This window comes from Xyrauchen texanus, chromosome 31 (genome assembly GCF_025860055.1).
Source record: "Xyrauchen texanus isolate HMW12.3.18 chromosome 31, RBS_HiC_50CHRs, whole genome shotgun sequence".
Taxonomy (NCBI): Eukaryota; Metazoa; Chordata; class Actinopteri; order Cypriniformes; family Catostomidae; genus Xyrauchen; species Xyrauchen texanus.
Window position 1 is genome coordinate 1,790,422 of NC_068306.1, and position 26,394 is coordinate 1,816,815.

A 26,394-nucleotide genomic window follows, 5' to 3' on the forward strand; every position below is an offset into this window, starting at 1 on the left:
CATGACCATCTTTTCAGGGTCAAACCTCTGATGGACACTATCCGTCATGCTTGTAAAGCCATCTATCATCCTAAAAGAAACTTAGCTGTGGATGAAAAAATGGTGGAATGTAAATCATACAGAAAAATGACACCGTCCATGAAAGCCAAGCCAAGCAGGTGGGGCTTCAAGTTGTTTGCCCTTACTGATTCATCAAATGGATACACTGTGGATTTTTCTGTATACACAGGAAAAAACAACTTTCCCACAGGACATGGAATATCATATGATGCTGTGACATCTCTTTTGGACTGTAAAGTTTTAGGCTCTGGGTACCATGTGTACATGGACGATTTCTACACAAGTCCAAAGCTCCTGAAAGACTTGTTTGCCATGAAGTTTGGTGCTTGTGGGACTTACAGAGACTCTAGGAAGGACTGCCCACAGGTTGCTATTTATTCACTCAAAAGAAGATTTAGCCGGGGATCCTTTAGGTGGATTCGGGATGGACCTCTTTTGTTTGTGAAGTGGATGGAGACACATGTGGTAGCTGTCTGTTCTACCATCCATTCTGCTTATACAGGCGAGACTGTGCAGAGGAAGGTGAAATCACAAGATAAAAAGAGGACAGAGACATTTCCATGTCCTGCACCTGTGACTGCCTACAACCAACACATGGGGGCATTGACCTGTCTTATCGGCTGTTAAAGACAGCTGTTGCACTACACAAAACAATGAAGTGGTATAGAAAGATCTTTCTTCAATTATTGGACATTGCTTCCACCAACGCTTTCATTATGCACAAAGAGCTAGGTGGTAACATGACCAACAAAGAATTCATGAAACAGCTTATTGCAGAGCTCTGTGGTGTGTCACAGAAAGGAGCACCAAAACATGCCTGTACCGATCATGTACCAGTTCCAGGAGCTAATATGACATCTCATGTAAAGAACCTTTCTAGTGTTAGATCGCCGGGAATGCAAGTTTTGCAAAGGACAGGACATTAAAAGGAATATCACACCTTGGAAATGTCAGGCATGTGATGTTTACTTGTGTATTCAGTTCAGCAGGAACTGTTTTCAAAAATGGCACGAAGCCTTGTAACTGTATTCTCAAATCTATGTGCTGTGAACTGTTCACTTCAAAGATTACAATGCTTATATGCAATACTATGCGAGAGATTATCTTACCGATCTAAAACTTTTAAACTGTAGTGTATTTTAGAATAATAGTAAAGTCATCAAAACTATGTAATGGTAGAAATGGAAATATGGGAATTATGTTGTGACTAAAAAAAAAATCCCAAATTAATCAAAACTGTTATATCTTCAAAGTGGCCACTGTAAGGATGGCTCTGGGATGGCTATTCAACTCTGCAAGAAACAAGTCATAAAAGCTCTCACACAGAAGAATATCTCCACATAAACAAACACACCCTGCCCAGCTTGAACCATAAAATGCAAATCTCTTCCCTCTACCCCTCCCAAAATCCCCTTTGTCTGTTTTCTCTGGTTTGAGTACTTAAGGCGACGTGACGCATTGTTCAATGAAAAATCTGCCTTTCGGATCTCACACATGGATAACTGTGTGTAGTTTTCTATCAGGTAATCAATTAATGGTAATTGCAATTTGAATGAAAAGGTCTCTCTGCAGCCAGATTGATCCACACAGACAACGTGTTTTTTTTTTTCTATCCCGGGTAATTACAATTTTAATTTTCTTATATTTGGAAAATGTTTGAATGGAATGCAACTGTAATTATATTATTCATTGATGATTTTAGTTTGATGTATTATTTTAATTGGATTGTTTGAATGTATTACTAATACCTACTAAAATAAATTGTTACTTTTTAATTCATCCTGAAGGACTGTTTTTTTTTTTTTTTTTTTTGGTATATTTCTTATTAACTACAAATCTATGGTCAGAGTTGGCTTAACAAAGCTACCTCAGAAGAACCCCATTAGTGAAGTAAAAGGCTAAACGGTGAGTCCAGAACCTATAATAGAACTTGGCCAAATAAGACTAAACGGGTCAATCCGAGAACCTATAGGGACTTGGTCTAAAACTTAATATCTGAAACTGATGAGTTTGTAGTTAAAGGACCTGCGTCCAGCTGGCACAGGACCCAAATAACATTGAAATAACAAATACAGTCTAGAAGAGTGAATTACTAAAAATAATAAGATGCAAAACGGATTTCATGTACAAGTATGGGTGGCTTGGGGGTTGGCACTGTTGCCTCACATCAAGAAGGTCCCGGGTTTGAGTCCCGGCTCACATTTTATGTGTGGAATTTGCATGTTCTCCCCTCTGGGTGCTCTGGTTTCCCCCCTCAAGTCCAAAAACCATGCAGGTTATGTAAAATACGAGTATCTAAATTGTATCTGTGAGTGAGAGTCCACCAGCCACTGGGGGTTGCGTCAGTAAGGGCATCCAGTGTAAAACTTACACGTGAAGCAGATCCTGTACCCATGTCGGACAACGCTAGGAAAGATGTGTGTGTGTGTGTGTGTGTGTGTGTGTGTGTGTGTGTATATTATACACAAACACATATATACACACACACAGTTGCAAACAAGTTTAAGTCTAGACAAGTTCATTTTTATGTTTCACGTTTATCGTTGGGTTTTTTTTGGATCTCACTTTTGTTATATAAAATGAACTTGGGTTCTTTACTTAGTCGTCGTCATCATCCGCAACATCGGTACAGAATACCTGACCTACATAATATGAACCCAGTGATCCGACTTCTACGTCTACATCAGGGGAGTCGTCCCCTTGTGGATTATGTGGAGAACTTCTGCGCTCTGGCCTGCCGGGTGGACTTGAATAAAATGAAATGGCCCTCAAGGACTGTATGAGTGAGCCAGTTTCTTCCCTGATGCCTGGTGGTCGGAGTACTTACGGCCTGGTGTGGTATATCGACCATGCCCTTCAGATTATTGGTTCTACGTTAACTGTAGAGGAGCCAGATGCCAAAGTTGGATTGGATGTTCGCGCGAACAATCTTTACGCACACATGTCGGTTTTGACACTCGGGCGGGGCCCGATCCTTTCTGTTAACAAATGCTATTGGCTGCTGACCAAATCCTGTATTGATTGGCTGCATCTCTTCGAATCTCTCGTGATTGGCTGTTGGACGAGGACAGACAGAAAGCGGGAACTTTTTTTAATTTTTTTGACAACAAAAAAAAAAAACATACAAAACTCTCTTAGGGGGGAAATAAGAAATAAACATCAATAGAAACAATACAATTATTGTCAGTGTAAATTAAAGAAAAGCGTCTGAACAACAAACGGCAAACAATGAGGGGGTTAAAAAGTTACAAATTAGTTTTTAAATATTAGTAAAAATATTTAAATAAATAAAAAAAGGCTTGACAGCTAAAGGCTAGATAAAAAAATTTAATAATTTTTTTAAAATAAAAGCATCCTTTAGACGTAGCATACAAGTGGATATTTATCGAAACAATTGTCTGGATATATCACTACACATCTGTCTTGCAATTGTACTAGACTTTACTTATTTCAGTGAGGAAAATACAATTTATAATAATTCATAAACCATAAAAAAGAAGGCTTTGAATATCTCCTCTTATTATAATGAATGATATTTACCCATGAGGACCAAATCAGAAAGGGATGAATCTACATGATCCATATAAAAGAGAATTTGTGTGATAAGTCAAACATCAGGATGTCATAAATCTTAAATGACAGACAGTTATGTAAATCAGACCAGAAGCTTTTGGCCATAGGACATAACAAGAACAAGTGTTCCAGAGTCTCATCAGCTGCCTCACAAAATACACAGGGATCTACTTCCAATTTAAACCTCTAAGAAAGTCAGCAACCGGATATATTTTATAAATTATTTTAAAGTGAGTCTCTTTGACTTTAGGGGAAATGGGCCATTTGATGAATTTGTGGTTTATCTATGGACTGAGGCTTTCATATTTGGAACTTCAATCCTTTATTATAATCCAAAAACATTCTAGATTAAATAAATAATTCTATGTTTGTTCTTACATTTACTGTAATGTAAATTACATTCATTAATTACTAGATTTGGTAAGGTTGGTGAAAGTCTTATTCTCACATACATCAATGTGTTTTGGATTAACGGTAATAACGATTGATTTACACATTTTTATTATATTCTCTAGAAGTGCGGTTAAGATTATACTTGAGCAAAAAGCCAATATATTCCAAGAAGTTACTATATCATCTAATATATCATTCACAAACACAATACCCGTGTCATACTGTAATGACCCTGTTATTCCATAGGGTGGATCCATGGGAAGAGCACTCAGTTGTGGGTAAATATAATTTAACAGTATTGAAGAAGTTGTTTGTGGAAGTTTGATAATTTAATAGGAATCTTAGTTACCTCAAAATCACATTTTAAAAGAAATTCAAGCCCACCTATTTTATTAAATAGAGATGAAGGTATGTAAAACCACATAGAGTAAGGTTGTGCCAAGTATGATTTCAACCATTTACTCTTAAATGCCCCAAACATCAAAGTGCAAGGCGTTGATACCACTCTTATCATTCTGTACATTAAGATTCTTATTACATGGCTCTCTGAAATGTTTGATTCTGATTTGTCAGTCGCAACATTATATGATTGATAATGATCATCGTCAGTAGCGAGGCTTTATAATCTCCCCCTTGCGCGTGTGTGTTCAGATCTTTTTTGTTATTTCTACCCGTTATTGCGACTTGTTAATTTGTGCACCCAATCATATTTATTTTGGTGCTCGAGTTTGTGATTTGCAAATTCTGTAGGATTACATTTTACGTGCGAGCTCATGCTGTTGTAATTCACTTGCGCGCATCTTATTAATTTACTTTCACTCAAGTAATGGACTTGTACGTTGTCCACCTCTGAACATGAGGGTGATTACATTATGACATAATTTTCCTTTTGGGGTGAACTATTCTTTTAAACTTTCATACTTTAAACGTTTTGGTTTCCCAGTGATGTCTGAATGTGTGCTGCTTTATTACATTTATATTTACGCATTTGGCAGATGCTTTTATCCAAAGCGACTTACAGTGCAATTATTACAGGGACAATCCCCCCGGAGCAACATGGAGTTAAGTGCCTTGCTAAAGGACACAATGGTGGTGGCTGTGGCGATCGAACCAGCAACCTTCTGATTACCAATTCAGTGCTATAGTCCACAAGTCCCTATAGGTTCTCGGATAGCCACAACATGTATGTTAGATTCAATATCAACTAAGCTCTTAAAAGAGGTATTCCATATAATCTCAGAACCTCTTCTTAATATTATTAACTCATCGGTATCCTTAGGACATGTCCCAAGAAACTTTAAAATTGCAGTTATCAAACCGCTTATTAAGAAGCCACAACATGATCCTGGAGAACTTGCTAATTATAGACCGATTTCAAATCTCCCGTTTCTGTCAAAAATACTAGAAAAGGTAGTATCCTCCCAACTATGTTCATTTCTACAGAGAACTAGTATATATGAGCAAATTGAGTCAGGATTTAGGCCTCATCACTGTACAGAGACTGCACTTATTAGAGTTTCAAATTATTTGCTCTTATCAACTGATTGTGGCTGCATTTCTCTTCTAGTGCTTTTAGATCTTAGTGCTGCATTTAACATGATAGATTACAACATTACACAAATAGGCTATAGAATTATGTTGGCATTAGTGGACTTGCATTAGCATGGTTTAGGTCCTATTTAGCAGACCGCTACCACTTTGTCTATGTAAATGAGGAATTGTCAAACAGTTGAAACAAAAGTGCCACAGGGATCAGTTTTAGGGCCTCTGCTTTTCTCCTTGTAAATGCTTCCCTGGTAGATTTTATCAGGAAATGTGGAATAAGTTTTCACTGTTATGCCGACGATACCCAAGTTTATATTTCTTCAAAACCTGACGAAATTTCACAATTCTCCAAATTAGCAGAGTGTATCAATGAAATAATAGATTGGATGGCCAGAAATGTCCTTCTACTCAATTCCAATAAAACTAATTGTTTTAGAGGTACTAATTGTTGGAACAAAAACCTCTAAAAACAAGAAATATATAAAATATAAAATATAATTTGACTCTTGTTGGATGTACTGTTACATAATCTTCAACAGTGAATAATTAGGTGTTATATTTGATACCAATCTGTCCTTTGAAAATCAAATTACCAGTAGAACAGCATTCTTCCAGAAATATTGCTAAATGACGACACATGCTCTCAATTGCTGATGCCGAAAAACTAATGAATGCGTTCAGTGATCTCAAGACTAGATTATTGTAATGCATTACTGGGAGGATGTCCAGCAAGATCAATAAATAAACTTCAATTGGTTCAAAATGCAGCAGCCAGAGTGCTGACGAGAACCAAGAAAAATGTAAATTTCATATTCATTATAAAATTCTGTTAACTACGTACAAAGCTTTGAATGGTCTAGCTCACGCAGTACTTAAGTGATCTTCTAACACGCTATATTCCAACATGTTCACTACAATCACAAAATTCTGGCATGTTAATAGTTTCTAGAATGTAAAAATACACAAAATGAGGAAGATCCTTTTCATATTTGGCTCCTAAACTATTGAATAGTCTCCCTAACACTGTTCATGACTTCCAAAAACATCATGATGTTATGATGATCTCCAGCCTATTCAAGAGAATGTTGTGATCTATTTTGTCGAATGCAGCACTAAGATCTAAAAGCACTAGAAGAGAAATTCAGCTGTGATCAGATAAGTGGAAGTCATTTAAAACTCTAATAAATGCAGTCTCTGTACTGTGATGGGGCCTAAATCCTGACTTAACAGCACAGGGCTGTTAATCAGAAGGTCACAGGTTCTAACCCCACAGCCACCACCATTGTGTCCTTGAGCAAGGCACTTAACTGCAGGTAGCTCCGGGGATTGTCCCTGTAATAATTGCACTGTAAGTTGCTTTGGATAAAAGCGTCTGCCAAATGCATAAATGTAAACATAGTTGGGAGGATACTGCCTTTTCTAATATATTCAGCATAAATGGTAAATTTGAAATTGGTCTATAATTAGCCAATTCCTCAGGATCAAGCTGGGGTTCTGAGATTACAGGGAATACCTCTTTTAAGAGCGTAGTTGGTATTGGATCTAACATACATGCTGTGGCTGTGGCTTTTGATTTTTAGTTTTTTGTTAGATCTTCGTGACCTATGACAGTGAAGGATTGAAGTTGCTTGTGAAGAAACATTTTTGAGACACTGTTTTCTAAGGTGCATTGCACCTTAGAAAGGAGCATAGACAGTTGATTGCATAGTTCAATTTTATTTCTGTACATTTAAATTTGATCAGTAAAGAAATTCATGAAGTCGGTACTATTGTGCTGTGACAGAATATCTGGTTCAGTCGATGCTTTATTACTAACAATGTCACCACAGTACTGAATAAACATCTAGGATTGTTGTGGTTATGTTCTATGAGTTTGCTCAAATATGCTGACCTGGCAGCTTTTAGTGCTTTTCTGTAGCTAAAGACACCATTCTTCCATGCACTGTGAAATACTTATTATTTTGTATTCTTCCACTTGTGCTCCATTTTCTCAGCTGCTCTCTTGAGAGCATGAGTGTGATCATTGTACCATGGTGCAGGCTTTAATTGAAGGGTGAGGCGACACTATAGAGAGTGCTAGAGAAGACTGTATTTATGTTTTCTGTTATTATATCGTTCTCAACTTTTTGGCTTAATGAGTATGAGACAGTTCTGGAGGATTATTAGTGAAGCTCTCTTTAGTGGTCTAGAGAATAGTTCTACCTGAACGATAGCATGGTGTAGATTGAGTGACATTAGCTGATCACAACAAACAAGTGACGAGGTAATGATATGAGGTGTCATCGCTCTGTGGTAGAATTTCTATAATTGTCACGATTCACTGTTGTCTGGCCTGTGTTTCTCTCCTGTCATCTGTTTCCGGACTACACTTCCCATAATTCCCTGCTCTCATTTCTGCCAGCTGTTCCCTATTGTTCCTCACATGTGATGATGACAAATAGCAGCTGGTGCCAGCTAAACATCACTTCAGTCTATTAAGATAGACTTCAGAGGATGAACTGATGCCAACTCCAACCACATGGGACATCATATGCCATTGCCTGATCTTTGGTCTAAAGATAGACCTCACCAAAATTTCCGGTTAGTTGAACTGCGATGCACCTAACTGATCTCTGCCTACATCACCTCGGTCTAATGATGGACTAAACTCTTGAAATGGAATACATTGACTATCAATTAGTTGCCAACAAAACCCTTCATCAGCTAACTAACAAAGGACAATTCATCTATGACTACGACTTAGGCCTCCCTCTGGCTGATGCAGAAAGGCTTATCGATGCTTTTATCACCTCTAGGCTGGATTGCTGCAATGCCCTCTTTTCAGGCCTACCAGCAAAAAACATAAATAGGTTTCAGTATATTCAGAACTCTGCTGCTCGTGTTCTTACACATACCTCACCATGTCTACACATTACCTCTGTGCTCTCGCAGTTGCACTGGCTTCCCATCCATGCTTGTATTGATTTTAAAACTCTCATTTTAATGTACAGTATAAAGCTGTTCATGGTATTGCACCAGAGTATCTTTGCAGTCTTGTTGCTCCCTCCACTCCGTCCCGTTCTCTTCATTCTGCCAATTATTTGCACTTCAGAAGCCCTCCTGCAAACTTAAATCTATAGGGAAAGAGCTTTCTCTTTCAGAGGCCCTATGCTATGGAATGCTCTTCCTTTTACTATTAGAAATGCCACAACCTTGGATTGTTTTACAAAGTTACTTAAGACTCATTTATTTAAGGTAGTCTTTTAATAATTATCAATATTACTTTTATGTGTGGTAGTTGTTGTATGTTAGTAATTTTGTGTTTAGTCTTCAAATTTGTTGGTAAGGTGGTTGCTGTTTTTGTAGCGCTTGAGTGGAAGAAAAGCGCATAATAAATAAAAAGTATTGTTATTATTATTGTTATTATTATTATGAGAACTTAATCCAGGATGGACTTCATAGACATTAGTCATAAATCTTAAAGTTCATACAAAATCTTTGTTTAAACACTGGACCGTTTTTTTCATGTATTTTGGTCATGTGTTCATATCCAACCATTTTGGAAAGGGGTTCACTCTGCAATTCAGGAGATAATAGGAAAACGTTTTATTTTATCTCCCTCACTTTTTTGCTGAATGACATTCCTAAAGACCTGCTTGACTCAGGCTTCAATCCTCTGTTTACAACCCTTATATTCCTGGCTAAGAAATGTATACTATTAAAATGGTCTACACCTCAGGTCCCTACTATTTCTATGTGGATTTCTCAACTGTCAGCCTTTCTTCCTTTGGAGAAACTAACCTATGACCTCAACCACAAACAGGACAAATTTACTGAGTCTTTGGGATCCTCTCCAATCCTTTCTATACAAATTTTGACATTTTTATTTTGAGAAGGTTTTGGCTTCTCTTGTTTTGACTTGTGTTTTTTGTAAACGGACACATTTGTACAATGTACATTTTATCTAACTTGCAGCGCCTGGGGTTTGTTTGTTGGCTTGTTTGCCTGTATGTCTTTGTTTTTGATTTTATTATTATTTGAAAATCTTTTAAGTAATTCAACTTAAAAGGTGACACTAATATATTATATAGACTCATTACAAGCAAAGTAAGATATTTCAAGCCTTTATTTGATATGATTTTTATGATTATGGCTTACAGCTTATGAAAACCCCAAATTCAGAATCTCAGAAAATTAGAATAGTACATGAAATCAATAAAAAAAAGGATTTTAAATACAGAAATGTCGGCCCTCTGAAAAGTATAATCATGCATATGTACTCAGTACTTGGTTTGGGCCCCTTTTGCATTAATTACTGCCTCGTGGCATGGATGGCATGGATGCTATCAGCCTGTGGCACTGCTGAGGTGTTATGGAAGACCAAGATGCTTCAATAGCGGCCTTCAGCTCTTCTGCATTGTTTGGTCTCATGACTCTCATCTTTCTCTTGGCAATGCCCCATAGATTCTCTATGGGGTTCAGGTCAGGCGAGTTTGCTGGACAATCAAGCACAGTAATACCATGGTCATTGAACCAGGTTTTGGTACTTTTGGCAGTGTGGGCAGGTGCCAAGTCCTGCTGGAAAATGAAGTCAGCATCTCCATAAAGCTTTTCTGCTGAAGGAAGCATGAAGTGCTCTAAAATGTCCCGGTAGACGGCTGCGTTGACTCTGGACTTAATAAAGCACAGTGGACCAACACCAGCCGATGACATGGCTCCCCAAACCAACACAGACTGTGGAAACTTCACACTGGACTTCAAGCATCTTGGATTGTGTGCCTCTCCATTCTTCCTCCAGACTCTGGGACCTTGGTTTCCAAATGAGATGCAAAATTTGCTCTCATCAGAAAAGAGGACTTTGGACCACTGAGCAACAGACCAGTTCTTTTTTCTTTAGCCCAGGTAAGACGTTTGACATTTGAAGCCCATGTCCAGGACCCGTCTGTGTGTGGTGGCTCTTGATGCAGTAACTCCAGCCTCAGTCCACTCCTTGTGAAGCTCCCCACACATTTGAATGGCCTTTTCCTGACAATCCTCTCCAGGCTACGGTCATCCCTGCTGCTTGTGCACCTTTTTCTTCCACACTTTTCCCTTCCACTTAACTTTCTATTAATGTGCTTTGATACAGCACTTTGAGAACATCCAACTTCTTTTGCAATTACCTTTTGAGGCTTTCCCTCCTTGTGGAGGGTGTCAATGATGGTTTTCTGCACAACTGTCAGGTCAGCAGTCTTCCCCATGATTGTGAATTCAACTGAACCAGACTGAGAGACCATTTAAAGGCTCAGGAACCCTTTGCAGGTGTTTAGCTGATTAGAGTGTGACACTTTGAGCCTACAATACTGAACCTTTTCACAATATTCTAATTTTCTGAGATTCTGAATTTGGGGTTTTCATAAGCTGTAAGCCATAATCATCAAAATTATATCACATAAAGGCTTGAAATATCTTTGCTTGTAATGAGTCTATATAATATATTAGTTTCACCTTTTAAGTTGAATTACTGAAATTAATGAACTTTTGCACGATATTCTAATTTTTCGAGTTTCACCTGTAGATATTCAAGTTTAATTTTCTGTTTATGCATGAGAGATGCTAAATTTGTGGCACTGAGGAATCAATATTGGATATGTGGCAGCTCTGCCTATGTATGGCTAACCACAATCCTGGTCAGGTTGTTGTTATACGTAGATCCAAACTCCTTGTCTGCCTCATCCTGCAATCATTACAGAACAATCGACCACCCATGGATCTAGTGGTTCTACGAGCGAACTGTCAGCTGCTCAGCCTGATGCAGGGAAACCGTCCGGCAGAAGACCACATCCGCGATTTTCTCGCGATTGCGAGTGCCACCGACATCCCTGACTCCTCCATGGTGGTGTTTTTCCGGGCCAACCTAAACCGTGCGCTCAAGGAGCGGTTGCCACTGGCGACGCGCGGCTGGACGCTCCGCGCGTACATTGAGGAGACTCTGCTGGCCTGCGCCTCACCATTCACTGTGGGCGTCGTCTAGGAGAACCCTGCCTCTCCTCCCACAGTGGTAACCCTCCATTCGCCCGTGGTTCGTCCCTTCACGCCTGCCTTGGTCAATGAACCAGCGCTGTCAACTTCGTCCGTCCGGAGGAGGAGGAGAAGAAAGGCTTCCGCTCTCCAGCCTACGCCTGCCATGGTCGGTGAGCCAGCGCCTGTAGCCTCCGACGTCAGTGAGCCAGCGCCTGTAGCCTCCGACGACAGTGAGCCAGCGCCTGTAGCCTCCGACGTCAGTGAGCCAGCGCACCTCGAGCATCCCAGGGCTCCTCTCGGGCCTCCCAGTGCTCCGTCTCTCAAGTCTCTCGAGTCTTCCAGGGCTCCTCCTCCCGAGCCTCCTAGGGCTCCGCCTCTCAAGTCTCTCGAGCCTCCCGGGGTTCCGCCTCTCAAGTCTCTCGAACCTCCCAGGGCTCTGCCTCTCAAGTCTCTCGAGCCTCCCCAGGCTCCGCCTCCCGAGCCTCCCCGGGCTCCGCCTCCCGAGCCTTCCAGGGTTCCGCCTCCTGAGTCTCCCAGGGCTCCGCCTCTCAAGTGTCTCGAGCCTCCCAGGGCTCCGCCTCTCGAACCTCCCAGGACTCCGCCTCTCAAGTCTCTCGAGCCTTCCAGGGCTCCGCCTCTCAAGTCTCTCGGGCCTTTCAGGGCTCCACCTCTCAAGCCTCTTGAGCCTTCCAGGGCTCCGCCCCAAGCCTCCTATGGCTCCGCCCCCAGAGACTCCCGAGCCTCCTACGGCTCCGCCCCAGAGACTCCCGAGCCTCCTACGGCTCTGCCTCCAGCGCCTCCCGAGCCTCCTACGGCTCTGCCTCCAGAGCCTTCCAGGGCTCCGCCTCTCAAGTCTCTCAAGTCTCTCAAGCCTTCCAGGGCTCCGCCTCTCAAGTCTCTCGAGCCTTCCAGGGCTCCGCCTCAAGCCTCTCGAGTTTCCCAGGGCTCCTCATCTCGAGTCTCCCAGGGCTCCGCCTCTCGAGCCTCCTACGGCTCCGCCTCCAGAGCCTTCCAGGGCTCCGCCTCTCGAGTTTCCCAGGGCTCTGCCTCTCGAGCCTCCTATGGCTCTGCCTCCAGAGCCATACAGGGCTCCGCCTCTCGAGTCTCCCAGGGCTCCGCCTCTCAAGCCTCCCGAGCCTCCCAGGGCTCCGCCTCCTGAGCCACCTACGGCTCCGCCTCCCGAGCCTCCCAGGGCTCCGCCTCCCGAGCCTCCTAGGGCTCAGCCTCCTGAGCCACCTTCCTCGGCTCCACCTCCAGAGCCTTCCAGGCCTCCGCCTCTAGAGCCTCCTACGGCGCCTCCTCCCTCGGCTCCGCCTCCAGAGCCTTATGCTGCTTCGCCTTGCACGGCTCTGCCTCCTGAGCCTTCTACGGCTCTGCCTCCTGAGCCTTCCTCAGCTCCGCCTCCTGAGCCTTCCAGGTCTCCGCCTCTAGAGCCTCCTACGCCACCACCTCCCTCGGCTCCGCCTCCCGAGCCTTCCAGGTCTCCGCCTCTAGAGCCTCCTACGCCACCACCTCCCTCGGCTCCACCTCCAGAGCCTTCCAGGGCCCCACCTCTAGAACCTCCTACGGTGCCGCCTCCTGAGCCTGCTACGACGTCGCCACCTGAGCAGTCCTCGGCTCCGCCCTCAGAGTTCCCCATGGCTGTGGTCCTGAGGCCGACTCCCAGACCTCCAGACCCTGTCTTTGCTCTCTGGCCAGCTCCCAGGCCACCTAACCCAGTCCTCATCTTGTGCTCCCTGTGGACTGCCTGTCTGCCCCTTGTGCCCCCGTGGACTGCCTGCCTACCCTCTGTGCCCCCTTGGACTGTCTGTCTGCCCCTTGTGCCCCCTTGGACTGCCCGTCTGCCCTCTGTGGCCCCTTGGTCTGCCTGTCTGCCCCTTGTGCCCCCTTGGACTGTCTGGTTTCCCCGTGTGCTCTCCGTGGTCTGCCAGTCCCCCCCTCATTCCTTGGACGATTTTTTTTGTATGTTTTGTTTTGTTTAGGATCATCTGGTATCCGATCCTTTGAGGGGGGGTTATGTTACGATCCCTGGTTGTCTGCCCCATGTTTTCTGTGTCACCGTCACTATGTTACGATCCCTGGTTGTCTGCCCCGTGTTTTCCGTGTCACCGTCACCATGTTCCATTCTGTCATTGTGCGCACCTGACTCTCGTTTGTATCCTCATGTGTCTGTGTATTTAAACCCTGCCTGTTCCTCCATTACCTTGTCGATTGTTGTATGTCCATGTTCCCACAGTCTTGATATTCTGATGTTTGCTCTGCTGCATGTCTTAACCTGTTTATCGTGCCGTGTTATTCCAGTCCGTGTTCTTTCATTGTTTTCATGTTTTAGTCTCAGTTTGCCCATCGTGGCTGTTTCATTTGTTCATGTCTGTTTATTTTCACTCCTGTTCTATTAAAACCCGCACGTAGATCCAAACTCCTTGTCTGCCTCATCCTGCAATCATTACAATATCTTAGAAAAATAGTCACACAAACCCCTGGGAAAGATTAGACGTGAATTATAAAGGCCACATTTGAAAATTTCACCTTAAGTAAAACATTAGAAAGGATTTTTCCTTGGTATGGAACAGTTCATAACGCTTATCTAATTGGCAACATTAGTCTTGAATTGGAAACTTTTGCAAATTATGCAGATTATGCAGTTAATGACTTATTGGATAACGGTAAAAGGCCACTATGAAAGGATGAACTATATAGGATGAACAAAGTGTATCTGGTAACTGTAGATTATGTGGATCAGCGGGAACTGTCGAGCGTGTACTAATATATTGTACTGCTTGTGAAAATGAAAGATTATTTCTGTTGGAAGAGATAAGAGAAATGGGGATAGGAAATCTTACTCTTAAAACACTGATGCTTAATGACTTTAATGAGATAATTAAGAAAGGTAGAACTGTTTAATAGGATTTAGAAGTTTATAGAATTTGTTTTACTGTTATTTATTTATTTTTCCCCACTCATCAATGCGCCACACTCCAGCCCAGTAGGTGGCGGGAATACACCTTTCGTTTGTTTGCCAACCACCATAAAACGCCAGAAGAAGAAGAAGAAGAAGAAAGACGTTGGTATTTTAAACACTCCAGTCCAGCAGGAGGCAGGAATTATAATTGGGTTTTAAGTTTCTTATTTGGACCTTCGATTCAAGTCAAGGCAGGAAATACATTATCTCAGATGGTGAATGTAGAAAATGGAACACCACAGGGAAGTGCCATAAGTCCTGTATTATTTAACATAATGATCAATGATATATTTGAAGGAATTCATCCAGGAATTAAAACAGCATTATATGGAGATGATGGAGCAATGTGGAAGAGGGGAAGAAATGTTCAATATATAGTGAAAAAAATACAAGAAGCAATTGAGAATGTAGAGAAATGGTCAGTGGAGTGAGGATTTAGATACTCTATTTCCAAAACATGTTGTCAGTTTTTTACTAAAAAGAGGATTTCAGAAAATATTCAAATTTATTTATATAAACAGCCACTAGAAAGGGTATCAAATTTTAAATATTTAGGTTTATGGTTTGACTCTAATGAGATGTATAGTAGGCCAAGAATGGGGGACTGATAAACAATCTATGATCAACATATATTGTGCTCTCTTACGATCCGTTTTGGATTATGGATGCATTATATATGGATCTGCATCAACTAGTATGCTAAAAAGGTTAGATTTAATTCAAGCACGAGCTTTGAGATGTATCACAGGAGCAATTAAAACATCTCCAATCTCAGCAATGCAAGTGGAAACAGGAGAGTCCCCATTAGAAATAAGACGTCAAAAATTATCTGTTGCTTACTGGATCAATTTACTAGGGCATAAACAGGATCATTTTACAAAAGCAATAATAGAAGGGAGTTGGGAAACAATAAACTTAACAGGAACAGGATTTGCATGGAATGCAAAGGAATGGGCAACAGAAATGTTGCTAAATAATATAGTATTTTCATTAACGACTACCATTTCTCCAATACCCCCCTGGTTTTTTAGCCAACCTGAAGCTGATTTACAAATTCATGAGAGTGTTAAAAAAAGGACAAATTGATATTAAGAGCTATACAACTGAATATATCAGAACAGTTTATTATGCATTTCTTCCAATATACACAGATGGATCAAGAAATCCAGAGATAGGTCGTACTGGATCAGCATTTTATGTTCCAGAATTTAAAATAGGAAAATATGGGAGATTAACAGATGGGACTTCAGTGTATACAGCAGAATTGGTGGCAATTCAGATGGCTCTTAGTTGGGTGGAAGAAGTGATGCCAAATAAAGTTGTGATATGTTCAGATTCAATGGCATCACTTATAAGCCTACAAACATATCAAACAGTTAGATATGATATCTATATAGTAATATTGAATATTTTGTTTAGATTAAGGCAAGCTGGAACAATAATAAAATTTGTTTAGGTACCAGCACATGCTGATATACCATTTACATTTATGCATTTGGCAGACGCTTTTATCCAAAGCGACTTACAGTGCACTTATTACAGGGACAATCCCCCCGGAGCAACCTGGAGTTAAGTGCCTTGCTCAAGGACGCAATGGTGGTGACTGTGGGGCTTGAACCAGCAACCTTCTGATTATCTGATTACCAGTCATGTGCTTAGACCACTACACCACCACCACCACTACCACTCCACATATACCAGGAAAAGAAAGAGCTGATAAAATGGCTAAAGAGTCACTTAAACTAAACATCCCTACTATTACAGTTGCATTAAGTAGGATGGAAGGAAAAAGTATCATTAAAGAAGCTTGCAACCAGAAATGGCAAAGAAATGGGAATGAATGTAAAACAGGAAGACATTTTTATAATATACATAATACTGTAAGACAAAGTATATTGACACAAAATTTAAATAGAGACGATCAGGTTATTTTAACAAGACTAAGGATGGGACATACAAAACTTAATATTATAATATAACATATTATAGTGAAACCGTGTACAGGCTTATGCGAAATATGCCAAGTAAAGGAAACAGTTGAGCATGTGTTGTTATTTTGTCCTAGGTATGAACAGGAAAGGAATGAGTTAATGAGAGAGCTACAGGAAATGGGATGCAAAGAATTTACAATCAATAACATATTAAACACAAAACAAGAATCCGGGGAAATTGTAAGGTCAGTTTTAAAATTCATTAAGCATAGTGTTCTTAGGAATAGAATATAGACATCATATCTTTTAACATACATCTAGACTGAAATCACTTCACACTCCAGCCCAGGTGGTGGCGGTATGCACCTTAAAGTTGGTATGCAACCCGCCAAGAAATCCGTAGAAGAAGAAGAAGAAAAAGAAGAAGGAGGAGGAGGCGGGAATTCACCGGAAGTAGTTTATTTTAACCGACAGAAAACCTCAGAAGGGCTGATAGTGTGGTCGCTCAGTTCGGTAAGTGTTCAATGCGTTTTACATTATTATTATTATTATTATTATTATTATTATTGGTTTTTGTATTTATTTTGATGTTTATTTTTCTGTGCGTGTAGTTTTTGAATCTACTTGGTGTTTTAATGAGTGTAAGAGAATCTTATAACCGCCTGATGTAGTTTGTTTTGTTACTGGTCACATGCACGAGATGTGAGAGAGAACAACAACAACAACAACAAAACAAAAAAACAGTTAAGAGAAGTCCAGTGTTTCTAATCTGTATTTTTTTTTTTTTCATTTGAATTTCATTTCAGTTTCATTTGATTTGTATTCTTCTCTTGCACTTATCACTGTCTTTAGGCCTGTTACGAAAACAATTTTTGTTGGACGATATATCGTCCCAGAAATAATCGCACGTGCGCACAGATCCGGTTCATTCTTAAGACCACGTTTATCTGTCTTTAATCGCAGACTTCGCCAGTTAAATAATCACAAATGATCATATCTCCATTTTGTTGTTATTTTGATTAATTATTGAGCCCAGAAGGATTGTGAAATTAGTCTACTGATGCAATCTATAAAACTTAATGGCCAAATAAATGCTCATTAAAATCATCACGATATTCACTTTTGTTGAATTTTATATCTTCAGCAAAATCATTGCGATGATATCGTGCAAATGTCTGTAATTGTAACAGTAAACTACTGTAAAAATGCTACAGAAATAAAATGTTAATTGATTAACATATATTAACTGTAAAATGTTTTAATATTTTAAAAGACAATACAGTAGTTTTTACAATAAAATGATGTAAAAATTAAAATATTTAAATGTAAAAAGATTTTCCTGTATAATTAATGGTAAAAAGAACAAGAGAGTACATGTACTTTTTTACAGTAAATTATTGTTAAAATTACAGTAAAAAAAAAATAATCTGGCGTTCCCACGATTCCCTGCATGACCCATTACATTTCATTATATTTTATGGGAATAGTTATGTTTCATCATATTTTTAATATCAGTTACATACACTGGGGTGATCTGTGTTATATTTGATGTAATTTAGATAATGTTTTTCTGCATTATTTAAATCTCATACGTGTTCCCATGATGGTGTTTAGTGTTTGTGTGAGTGATATTGAGCACCGTCTCTGTACGTTTATTGGTCATTTCTCCTGGAAGAGTCTCTATTGATGAACATGTCATCATGTGCCCTTCTGTAGTTACTACGGTGATCAACAAAATACTTTATAAAGTAAACAACCGATTTTTTACAGTTTCAGAAGGCATGTTTATGAAGTTTTATTACTGTAAATTTTAAACAATCATATTTTTTTTTACAGTGTGGGTATTCGATGTATCGCCCAGCCCTAGTTTGTTGTATGGCCACTGTTTTTAAACAAATTCGACATACCGGCTCGTTCATTTTATTGGGCTCTCCTGTCTCGTTCGGCTTAATGCTGTGAAATGCAGGTTTGAAACCAAGTCCATTTGGACTTATTCTTCCAAACTTTCTGGCTGGTATTATGCAGCCGTCGGGAAAAATGCCTATTAGCCTCGAGTAACGCGTAATCTTAACCTGTGTATGTGATGATGTGTGTGGGTTGAGCTGCCTGAGCCTCGCCTCCGACACAGCAGTTTATAGATCATAAGCAGCAGGACTGGTTAAAATGTTGGTAACATTATATGTTATATGTAAACAAACACAGATGTAAACTCAATGGGCAATATTGAGATCAGCAAAAATGATCACGGTCAGGTCCTTATATCGTACGATAAGTGGCAGCATTATAGAGAGTGCAAGAGACTGTGTTTATGTTTTCTGTTGTTATATTGTTCTAGACTTTTTGGCTTCCTGAGTGTGAGGCATTTCTGGAAGATTATCAGTGAAGCTCTCTTTAGTGGTCGAATGAAAGATAATGTGGTGTAGATTGAGTGACATTAGCTGATCGCAACAAACAAGAGATGAGGTAAACATCTGAGATGTCATCGCTCTGCGGTAAAATTTCTATGGTATCAACATTAGCTCCATATGACAAAATGTAATCTTGCGTCTGATTATGGTAATGAGTTGGTCCTGTCACATTTTGTCTGACTAAATGGAGTTGAGAATATCGATAAATGCTAATCCCAATATGTCATTTTAATTATATATGTGAATGTTGAAGTCACCAACAATTAAAGCTCTATGTACATTAACTACTAGGTCTGATATAAAATTATATTTTAGAAAATTCAAATTCACCAAGGAAATCTGAGTACAACCCAGGTGATCTATATACTGTCACGATTCTTTTTTTTATATCCAATGGTGTTACAATAAGCATAATTAGTTCAAAAGACTTCAACTTAAATCCTGATCTCTGACTAAAAATCACTGTCAATTGTAGAAACACCTCTACAGACAAGGCTCATATTTATAACAATAACCTGTTAAAGTAGAAACATTTAAACTAATATATTCATCCAGTTTAAGCCAGATTTCAGTCAAACAGAGCGCATTCAAACTATGATCTGTAATAATTGAATTTATATTTAGTGTTTTGGTAGAGAGATCAAATATTTAGTAGCCCTACTTTTTTATATTATGTTTATCTTGAAGTTTGAATTTAATCACATTTTTTCTAAATGATTTACTGAGTTTTGTGTTTGGTAGCTCGGGGAACAGACACCGTCTCTATATGATATCTATGTGATACAGTCTCTATGTGTTGTAGTTTATGTGATCTTTGTGATTTCTCAAGGCAGCTAGCAGATGTTTGGATTAACCAGTTTGTCTGCTTCCTGATCTGGTCCCCAATTTGTCAAATACTATCACTATTAAGACTATGAGCCAAATTACTACAGAGGAGATCATCATCTTCCCTGTAGGGATGAAGGCTGTCTCTCTTTAGCAGGTCAGATCCACCCCAAAAACCCTTCCAATTGTCTATTAATCCTATGCTATTCTCTCACTTAGACATTCTGCTATTCAGTGACTCTAATCTTCTATAAACCTCATCAAAATGGTGAGCAGGGAGGGGACCAGAGCATATTACAGTGTCTGACATCATTTTTGCAAGTTCAAACAGCTCTTTAACATTATCTTTAGTGATCTCCGACTTGCGAAGCTGGACATTGTTAGTGGCGACATGAATAACAATAACAATTTTAGGAAATCTACATTTAGCATTAGCCAGCAGTTGTAAATTTGATCTGTTGTCAGATGCTCGAGCCCCGGAAACGCATTTAACAATGGTGGCTGAAGGCTCTATTTCCACGTCCCTTACAATAGAATCACCAGTTATTAAAGCTCTTTCAACATGATTCTCAGTGGGTGCATCACTGAGTGGAGAGAATAGATTGGAAACCCTAACAGGAACGTGAGCGTGGTGTCGCTTTGCTGAGCGAGTATGTCGATGATCACCCAAACGTCTTGCTGCGGGGGCTCTAGAGTCAGAACAAAGTGTGTTGCTGGCTATACAACCCGCATCTGAATCCATAGCTACCGGCTTCTCTTTCTCACTGACCTCCACTAGTGTTCAGATGCATGTCTCCAACCCTTCTCAGTCCTGACTAATTCTGTACATTTATCACATGTGAATCCCTCACTACCAATGGAAGAAGCTATATTAAACATGGCATGATATGCAGGAAGAAATATTATGAGTGCATGCTATGACTTTCCACAATTATTTGTTGTTGTTGTAAAGGTTGTTCTTGAGTGGCGAGGGTTTGATATTGATGTGGTTCAATATGGTTCCTGATCAGCAGATGTTTGGGATTGATGCAATAATCTGTGTAAAACACAGTGGAGAAAGCAAATGCATTCAGTCGAGGCAAGCAGGAAAATAAAAAAAGAGAGAACTGGTGTGTGCCGTAAAATACATGCAGTTGAAATAGTGGTAAAATGGCAAAGGATATAACTACAATCGTATAAGAATAAGCAGGCTAGCAAGCTACAAGCACTCATCTAGCACACCAGCAGCAACCAGAAATGGAAGCGCAGTGTAGTTCTAGTGGGAAGACTAGCAGCTGTACATTATCACACCATTAGCTGTGTAATTCTTAGCTACATGTCAGCCATTGCTTTAGAAGTCTGCTCACAATCTATCACATTGCTGTTTCAGTGTGCTAACATGACAAACTCCACCACCCCACCATCTCCAGTTGAGTCCCATCCTGCATGGGGGTAGGCTCTCCGACAGGATATGATGATTCAGAGTACAAATTCTTTGGACCGCCAGATGGGGCTTACGCCAAAGAGAGACTTTATATTTATCAAATAAATGCCATCTTAAATTTAAGTCTTCCTAATAGAACAGGAAGTATTAGTAAAATAAACGATCTAAGTGAGTTCTGACAGATTGAAGAGGAAGTTTCAAAAAACTTGAATGCATAAATTCCTACTGTAGAGAAACCATACAAGTGCTCATACAATGGAAAGAAGTCATACTGGTGCTCATTGCTTAACTATCGGTTTCCTGCTTTTAATCATTCATCGCTGCCATTTTTCAGCACGCATCCTGGTTTAAGTTCCCACTTTATTCTCTTATTGCGATTCATCTGTGTGCATTTGTACATGTGCCTCCGCTTTCTTTTTTTCATCTTGATTAAACTGCAAATTTTACCATGTGCACCCATTTTCTCCTCTGTTACACAGATTATTACATCGTTCTCAACGCAACCATAACAACAAACAACTGCGTGAGGGATTTACATCGATCTCAAACCCTCGCCATTCAGGTACAACCATTACAACAACAAACAATTGCGGGAAGTCATGAACAGTACACGGGGAACCGTACACATGATGTAACACTTGCACTGATTCCTGCTACTCCAGACTCAAGCTTCATAATAACCGCAAAATACCACATTGTGTTTTATTCAGTACAGCTGTATGTAGAGTAGCAATATTCCCAGATATCAGTGGTATTCGGCTGAACTCGTGGATGAAGCGGCTCAGACTATGAGCCCAGGACAGGGGCTGTTCAAACAGATGAAACGCAACACTATCCTTAGGACATGTCCCAATCTGAGAAACATTCATATGAGGAAAATGCAACCACCAAAAACAAATATTGACAGACTTTTCATTTTGGTTGAACTTTCCCTTGATTAACATTGACATGAATTCATAAGTTTAATGTTGACAAAATGGCCTGAAAAATTAAAGGGAAAGTTCACCCAAAAACAAGTATTTGTGTTCCATTTATATATAACCTGTTATAATATGCAGTCAGGAAGAAAAAAAACAAACACACATTTGTATTTATAGCATTTCAGAAAGAACAGATCTGTTCTTGTGTATAATCATATAATAATGTTTTTGAGTTTGATGAATGTCAGTCCATTATAATGTTTTTGTGTTCAGATGTTCATCATGAGTGCGCAGGTGGATGTGATTCATGCTGATGAACAGCAGATGCTGCAGACACCAGTGAAGATTGAAGTGAAGCAGGAGGAGATAAAAGAAGAAAACACAACAGAGGAACATCAGAGTGGTGAAGTTGTTCCTGCAGGTATGTTTCTGTTGTTCATAAGTTTAATGTTACATTTTCATGACAATCCACTTTGTCTGAGTTTGATTCAAGAAAGACCATTTTATCACTCACATGTCAAACTAAAAAGTTCCCTGCTGTTTTTATTTTAGTTTTAGTGCTCTGTTGTCTTTTAAAAGGTGCATGTACTGACCCTCATGAAATCCCAAACATGTGTGACTTTCGTTCTGTGTCTAGGGCTGGGCCATATGCGGATATATACACTATATGGAAAAAAGTATTGGAACACACCACTTAATCATTGAATTCAGGTGTTTCATTCAGTCCCATTACCACAGGTGTATTAAATCAAGCACCTAGCCATGCAGTCTGCCTTTACAAACATTTGTGAAAGAATGGGTCGTTCTAAAGAGCTCACTGAATTAGTGTGGTACTGTAATGGGATGCCATTGTTGCAACAAATCAGTTTGTGAAATTTCTTCCCTCCTAGATATTCCATGTTCAACTGTAAGTGGTATTATTGCAAAGTGGAAGCATTTAAGAACCACAGCGACTCAGCCACAAAGTGGCAGACCACGTAAAGTTACAGAGCGGGGTCGTCGAGTGCTGAGGTGCATAGTGCGTAAAAGTCGCCAACGCTCTGCTACCTCAATAAATACAGAGTTCCTCCTCTGGTATTAACATCAGCACAAAAACTGGCATGGGTTTCCATGGTCGAGCAGCTGTATGCAAGCCTTACATCAAGTACAATGCCAAGCACTGATTATCTCACACCATCAGCACCCTGACGCATCACTGTGTGTGTATCACTTCGCTTGTTTTCGTGCTGTTCTAAACTAAAGTGTAAGAGCAGTGCAGATGTGTTAAGAGCTACGCTCCACGGTGGAGATGATTGTGGACTTCAGGAGGAACACCCAAACATGTCCCCTCCTGACAGGACCCGAAGTGGGAGACACACACGGACTGCTGAGAGGATTATTGGTTGCCCCGTGCCCCCCCCTTCAAGAACTATACACTTCCAGAGTGAGGAAAAAGGCTGGTAAAATCACTCTGGACCCCACTCACCCTGCCCACTACCTTTTTGAACTGTTGCCTACTGGCCGATGCTTCAGAGCTCTGAGCACCAGAACCGTCAGACACAGGAACAGTTTCTTCCCTCAGGCCATCCATCTCATGAACAGTTAAAACTGCCCCCTTGAGCAAGAATTTATGTGTCGGTCAGAAGTTTATTGATTTGATTGATAACTTTATTGATCCCCCTAGGGGGAAATTCACACATTACAGCAGCAACACAACCCATATCTTAACAAATATATATAATTTAAAAACTATTAATATAATAGATAAAAACAACAAGAACAAAGCAAAACAACAGACAATAAACAATATTGCACCAACTCAAGCATTACATCGTAATAATATTACCCCAGTAACAAATCATATATAATATTGATTGTACAATCCTTTTGAATTATTTTTTTTTTTCAATTTATTGTGTTCATTGTAGAGCTGATGGAAGTGAAAGAGGAATGTGAAGAACTGAATGAAGTGAAGGACGAAAAGAAAGATTTCATATCTGGAGAAAAATGTTTGAATGTCTCAAACACTAAAAAGAATTTATCTCCAAGAAGGCCTCGAAGAAGTGCAGCCAAGAAATCTTTCACCTGCTCTCGGTGTGGAATGTGTTTCTCAAGTAAAAGTAGTCTTAAAAAGCATGAAGTTTCAACATCAGATTCAATCACTTCCCAGCATGTTTGCCTGGATAGTGACGAAGAGTTCACAATTTCTTCAGACGAAGAGTGGCACGCCAACGATGAACTGTTTCATTTTGAAGAGGGACTTGATCCAGCCGAGGATACAATTGCGGATGAGTAAGTCATTTCGTTTTACTTACATTAGTTGACATGCTATTTTATATAAACATGTACATATTTTACTAATTGCACTATTTCCAGACTTCCCAGCCAGTATTCAGAGTTTTGAAATATGTCCTAATAAGCGAGATTTAGTTACATTTAAATGTTGTTTCGGCTAAAGAATGTATTTAAATTGTATGCTGTATAGGCATGTAATGATTCACTCAACTCGCGGTACGATTCACGATACGGGTTTCACGATACGATATTCTCACGTTTTTTTTTTTTAACAAAATGAGATTTAAGATAAATGAAAAAGTGTCCTTTTATTATTTCTCACTCAGACAAAATGCTGCACATTTCTTTGTGAAACTGAAATATCTTTGTCAAATAACAAAACTAAATTGACATTTTAAAACAAATCCCAAATAAAATACAACAAAATTAATCTCTTCATATAAACAAACTAAGGCTTTGCCTGTGCTCTTTCCTAGCTTATAATGTTTTTTGTTTTTTTACAAGTTTTTTTTTTAAGAAATATCAGCATATCCACATTTTCTGGCAGAAGCTGAGATCCCTGCACATTCACAATGTCCCCTACTGATGAACAAACACTTTCACTAGGGACAGAGGTGGCTGGTGTGGAGAGATATGCTTTTGCTATACTGGATAGCAGTGGGTATAGCCTAGCATTCTCTTTCCACCACTTGAGTGGACAGCTATTGAGGGAAATGGATGTTTCAGCTCTATATTTATTAATTTCTGCATCAATCTATCTGATGTGCTGTGCAACTGGTTAATCGAAAGTCCCTCCGAGGAGTAGCCTAAATCCGTAATTTTCTAAGACAGAAAACAGCCTCATCTTTTGCCATGAAAACACCGATACACCTTGTGATCTCCTTGGCTCTCACACTCGTCGCCGCAAGTGGGGCTGCAAATCCGCCGGTCAGAGTGGTTTGCCCTACTAAGTTTTTACGTGCAGATGGCGGTAACTGTTTGTATGCTGCATCATGTTTGTTGTGCTATTGGTGTATATTAACATCTTGCCGTATCTGCACACCGTTTTTGTTTTGTCTGTTACCACCTCACCGCTTTCATTTTTAGTCTTCGGAAAGCCAAAATGCGGCATCCTCAAGATCACGATCTACACTCGCCGCCGCCATGTTTGCTACTGTTTAACGCTTCAACTTGTTCGCTGCTATCGTGCCTGTAAAGCGAGGTCAAAATATACTGCTTCAGCGACCCTGCTGTTTAATACGTGTATCGCGATTCCTTTAACATCTCAACCGACACGAATCGTCAAATATTTTCAACCGGCTCGGAGTGTATCGTTACATCCCTAATGCTGTATGATTTAAAAATAATATTGTTTAGATAATATTTTAACTAGTGTTTACGCTGCCTCGTTATCATCCACGAAGCTTGTGCTCGCAAATATCTGTTTGGGTGTAAATGTGTCAAATTTGCTGTAAATATTCCTGGTCGATGAAGTGCACAAATGTGTGTATTTTAGTTATTGATAATGCTAATAATATAGTTCTTTGTGTAATAAACATGCTCACAGTTGTTTTTTTGTTTTACAGCGATGAGAATGATAGTGATCAGACACCTGTTGCAAAGAGGGCAAAGAAGGCCAAGACAAGGAAAAAGCAGTCCACTCTGTCATGGAAAACAGAGACTGATATTGACACGGTTCCCCAGACTCTGAAATTTCTGCCTGCACGGGAACCTGGACCACAGCTGAGTCCTGCTGATGCACACACTCCCTGAGTCTCTTCAAAATGTTTTTTCTGAGAATGCAGTGTCAACTCTGTGCCACAACACCAATGCTCAGGCTGCCAGGGCAATTGCAAAGGGCCGCAAATATAAATGGGTAGATGTCAGCGTCAGTGAGATGTACTGCTACTTTGGCCTGCTGTTTTACATGGCCATGGTGAAGGTGAGCTCCATCAGAGACTACTGGCGGCCAGACAGTGTTTTCTCTGTGCCTTTTCCTGCCACAATCATGTCAAAAGAAAGATACCGCACCATTTCATGGAATCTGCACATGAGTCACCCAGATGCAGATAAAGAAAATGACAGAAAAAGGGGCACAGCTGAACATGACCATCTTTTC

At 40.1% G+C, this 26,394-nt stretch overlaps 1 protein-coding gene across 2 annotated transcripts in view; it reads left to right on the forward strand.

Annotated features, from left to right (window-relative positions):
- LOC127625002 (piggyBac transposable element-derived protein 4-like) overlaps positions 1-26,107 on the forward strand; it is a 66,363-nt gene extending 40,256 nt beyond the window's left edge. The window contains exons 4-7 of one of the 2 annotated variants that reach the window (XM_052100030.1): positions 21,582-21,664; positions 22,296-22,443; positions 23,930-24,293; positions 25,862-26,107. In XM_052100030.1, coding sequence (XP_051955990.1) covers positions 21,582-21,664; positions 22,296-22,443; positions 23,930-24,293; positions 25,862-26,048 — 782 coding nt within the window. In that variant the 3' untranslated portion in view covers positions 26,049-26,107. Of the gene's footprint in view, positions 1-946; positions 1,823-21,581; positions 21,665-22,295; positions 22,444-23,929; positions 24,294-25,861 lie in introns of those variants that run through there. The other variant, XR_007968237.1, reaches the window with a different exon arrangement.
- Positions 26,108-26,394: the final 287 nt, after the last annotated feature.